Genomic DNA, 4,437 nt, shown 5'->3' on the forward strand with positions numbered 1-4,437 from the left:
GCTAGGGAGTCCAATAAATAAGATGAAGATATTTTCCAGATGTTTGGGGATGATCCGGAGCAAACGGTGATGACTGCCTGGGTCTGGTTCGGGTAAGTTTTGGACACGCACGAGGGGGGGGGGGTCTGTGCACAGTACAAAGAGATTCCGGATTTAAGCAAGAGGGAAAACGAAGAACAAGGTTGGTCTTGGAATGGTCACGAAAGCAAGGGGGGACGCGACAACTACGAGCAGATGCAAGTTTTGAAAAATGACGGCAATGAAGTGCTGATATAATGCGGATGATGCAATGATGAAATTCCACAAGCAAATAAATAACAGAGCTGACACGCAAAACATGGAAGGCATTTGGAGCGCCGGTCTCGGGGCATCACACATGGCCTGGCCACCATGGCCGTGACTTGAGTGGTGCAGGGTGCCGCCTCCTCCTCCAGGGCCTTACGCTTGGGCATGCAAGGGCAGCGGGTAGCCTGGGGGAGGCCGCTCGTGCCAGGGCCTCGTGCCCTCGTGCCTCACGACGATGCCGAGGGGGCGGGCCAATCTCTTCTTTGGCGGAACTGGCCCCCTCTCTTCACGAGGGGCCCTTCCTTTCACAATGGCGGAGAATCTCCTTATCGGCACCATGGATGTCACAGCAAGACGGCGAAGCGAGGAGAAAGAAGAAGAAGTAGACGAAGCGGAGGAGGAGATGAGCAACAGGGGCTCCGCCCCTCTCCTCACTTATAGCCAGAAGGAGGCCAACCGCCAGCTTCCACGATCACAGGTAATGATGCTCTCTCTTCAGCATGCAGCAGGGTCTCGTCAAGTCGAACGGTTGCTGAGGCAGCGTGGGGAAGTGGACGCGCCCGCGTTCCACCAGTCGCCATGAGTTAGTCAAGGCCGCAGGCGGTTGGGGCCCGCGGTGCTCCGCACTTTCCCTTTGTCCTCGCCTCGAAGCCAAGCTTGAGCGTGCCTTGGGCCCGGGGGCTACTGTCGGCGTTCTGGGACCGGGGGTGCCTAGACTTGCCTGCCTGCGGGCTTGAGCGTGGCTCCATGAATGGCCTGGTACAGCCCATCTTCAGCAGCAGCAGCTCAAGACCCTCACGAGGATAACGACGCCAAGACCTCCCTTAGTGTAGGCTCACTAGGCTGGCTCCCAAGGAGCAGAGATCTCTATGCAAGGGGCACCTCACGAGGTTCACATGACGTGAGGCATGACGACCAAGGCCAGGCTGGCGCCAGCATGCGCAGTGTACTAGTTTCCTCTTTCGTGCTAAAGTGGCAGGCGCAGGCGAGGAATCCCGACGCATCAGGCAAAGGTTTCCATATCGGTGCAACAAGACCAAGACCAACAGGACGACAGGATGGAGGTCACCACGGAGCCCACTGCAGCATCACCACCAGAGCCTTTGGCAGGCGAAGACCACCTTTTGTTAGGATAGCTTGTACTAGTTGTCCCCCTTCAAACCTAGTTGTTGTGGGATCCCATCCCGCCTAAAACATTTGGGAAGAGGACTAGGGCCTCTATAAATAGGACTAGCCACCACCATAGGGAGGGGGAGACCCACCTTGGATCGGATCCATTCCATCCTCACATCCAGAACTAGCCAAGTTCAAGAACATCTCTCCTCCTGAGGCTGTTCGTCCATTGTACTAGTTCATCCTTAGCCCTGAGGCAATCCACCAACACCACACTGGAGTAGGGTATTACACCGCAGGTGGCCCGAACCAGTATAAACCCTTGTGTCTCTTGATCCTTGGGATCGTCGAGGTAGGCCGTGAGATCGTTGAGCGAGCAAACTAGGGAGAGAGTGTTCTTCGTGCGCACCCCAGAGTTCGAACCTCAAGGGTTAGCCAGAACCAGCAATCCGACACAAGGTGTGCGACAACAACAGGGGTCAGGAAGGGGTTGCAGGGTCTCTCCTATGGGTTTGCCTCGTGTGCGGTGTTCCTGGTGGACACGTGATCGAGTAGGGCGCCTGGTCGAGTTGGGTTCGGCCTCAGTGTGCGTGCGGCACGGCTGCGCGGTGTCCGGCTCGGTGGAGAGAACAAACAGGGGCGCGTGACCCGCTGTTAGCGGCTGAGGTGAGGGGTGGGCTGGCGGCGGCGTACCGCTTCGGGAGAATTGGGCTGGGAAGGGGAGATGGATGGGCCGCGGCGCAGCGCTGCGTGCTGCTTCGTCTTTGTTTTTTTGTTTTTTAACAAAAAACCACAACAGTTAAATAACTAAAATAAAGACACCAAGATAACATATAAATAAAAAATACATAGACACCAGGATAACATTATACATAGACACTAATATAAACTACAGGAACACTAGTTCCTACTGTAATGCAATTATCAAAAATAGTTTTTATGCAATAGGCCAAACATATCAGATGAACTGGCAATAATATTCTAGACATTATGAACATTTTGAAAATAGGGGAGAAGTCATGTTATCTCCACTCCAATAAATTGCCTTTAGTCGCATAATGATTTGAATATTCTGAAAAATAAAATGATGCCATAAAAATTTGAGATGCATCTGAATGTTCTAATAACATACTAATTTAGGAAAATTGGGATGTTACAAACCTGCCCCCCCCCTCAAGATGGGTCTCTCCCTCGAGATTCGGGTTGGCTAGCAAATAGGTGTGGGTGATCCTACCTGAGATCTTCCCCTCATTCCCAGGTAGCTTCCTAATCTATGTGATGATCCCACAGGACCTAGCATAACTTGATTGTCTTGGGGCAAGTAACTCTCTCTGCTATCTCTAGAATCTTAATAGGCTTCTCCTCATATGTCAATTCACTCTCTAGCTGAATTCCCTTGAGTGGCACCGTATCCCTCAATGGAACATCCATCACCATCTCTGCATGGCGCTTCTTCAACTTGGACACATGGAACACAATATAAACTCCAGACAAAGATTCAGGCAACTCCAGCTGATAAGCTACCTCTCCTCTATGCTCCAAGATCTTGTAAGGCCCCAGAAAACATGGTGCTAATACCTTTGATTCCAAATATCTTAATTCCATGAAGTGGTGAAACTCGAAGGTATGCGCGGTCTCCTACCTCATATGTCACCTCCTTACGTTTTGCATCTGCATAACTCTTCTGTCTGGACTTTGCTATCTTCAGCCTATCATGAGTCAGCTTGACCTTCTCCCCATCATCTCTGATCAAGTCTGGTCCAAAGAACTGGCACTCTCCAACCTCATCCCACATAAATGGTGCTCTGCACTTCCTACCATACAATACCTCAAAGGGTGCCATCTACATACTAGCCTGATAACTGTTATTATATGAGAACTCTGCATAAGGTAAATTATCATCCCAACTGGACCCATAGTACAAAGCACTAGCTCTCAACATATCCTCCAAAATATGATTTACCCTCTCTGCTTGCCCATCTGTCCGTGGATGGAAAGATGTACTGAACTCCAGCCTGGTGCCCAAGGATTCATGCAACTGACGCCAAAATTTGGATGTCAACTGAGTACCTCTATCAGACACTACCTTCCTTGGAACTCCCTGCAGACAAACAATTTTAGACATATAAATCTTTGCTAGCTGAGCACTGGAATAAGTAGTTTTTACCGAGATGAAGTGAGCAAGTTTAGTTAAACGATCAACAACCACCCAAATAGAATCATAACCTGATCGAGTCCTGGGTAAACCTGTAATGAAGTCCATACCAATCCCATCCCACTTTCAATCAGATATAGGCAATGGCTGTTACAAACCTATTGGTCTGTAATGTTCTGCTTTAACTCTGTGGCACACATCACATGTGTAACATCCCGAATGTAACATTCCATATTTGTAACTCCAACTCTTGCCATTTCCGGCCATGTTATATTTCATATCCTCCGTGGTTGGGTTTTGTCTTCGATTTGCATTTTGGTCATGTCATGCATTTGATATCATGTCATCATGTGCATCTCTTTTGCATTCGTGTTCGTCTCATGCATCCGGTCATTTTCCCCGTTGTCTGTTTCAGAATCCAACACTCACGCATGCACCCATTGCACCCCTCAGATCTCGTTTCGTGAGCGGAAGAAAAACGTTCTCGGAATGCACCAAGATTTGTCGAGTGGCCTTGGTACATCACCGTTAGGCCGCCTGTCAAATCTCGTTCCATTTGGAGGTCGTTTGGTACCCCAACGGTTAACCATGTAACCGCCAAAACCCCTCTCTTTTTGCAGCCCACCACCCCTCCAAAACAGCCCACTAGCCCATCTAAACCCACTCCATGCTCTCAGCGGATCACGATCGTGTGGGCGAAAACTGCACATCATTTGGACTCTCCTAACTCCCTCTACCTATATAAACACCTGCTCCCTTCCAAATCTGGGTACAAAACCCTAGCTCCCCCTCTCCCGCCGCCACCGGACACGTCCACCACCGCGCCCGGACCAACCAGGGGCCACCACGTGGCGCGCCGACCACTCCACTGCACCCCTCCACCG

At 50.5% G+C, this 4,437-nt stretch overlaps 1 protein-coding gene across 1 annotated transcript; it reads right to left on the reverse strand.

Moving 5' to 3' along the window:
- Positions 1-2,691: 2,691 nt before the first annotated feature.
- LOC147984953 (uncharacterized) lies at positions 2,692-3,241 on the reverse strand. The gene is made up of 2 exons (XM_087541339.1): positions 3,041-3,241; positions 2,692-2,976 (listed from the first exon to the last, which is right to left on the reverse strand). The coding sequence occupies exons 1-2, from the start codon at positions 3,239-3,241 to the stop codon at positions 2,692-2,694; spliced, it is 486 nt and encodes a 161-aa protein (XP_087397465.1).
- Positions 3,242-4,437: the final 1,196 nt, after the last annotated feature.

Source organism: Triticum urartu, chromosome 2A, assembly GCF_056163025.1.
Source record: "Triticum urartu cultivar PI428250 chromosome 2A, HENAU_Tu73, whole genome shotgun sequence".
NCBI lineage: Eukaryota > Viridiplantae > Streptophyta > Magnoliopsida > Poales > Poaceae > Triticum > Triticum urartu.

Excerpts from the sequence above, each read along its gene's own strand:
- LOC147984953 (XM_087541339.1), bottom strand. The coding sequence starts at position 3,241 with ATGGCACCCTTTGAGGTATTGTATGGTAGGAAGTGCAGAGCACCATTT. Across the intron at positions 2,977-3,040 it reads GTAAGGAGGTGACATATGAG|GTATTAGCACCATGTTTTCT; the intron begins GTAGGAGACCGC and ends TTGGAATCAAAG.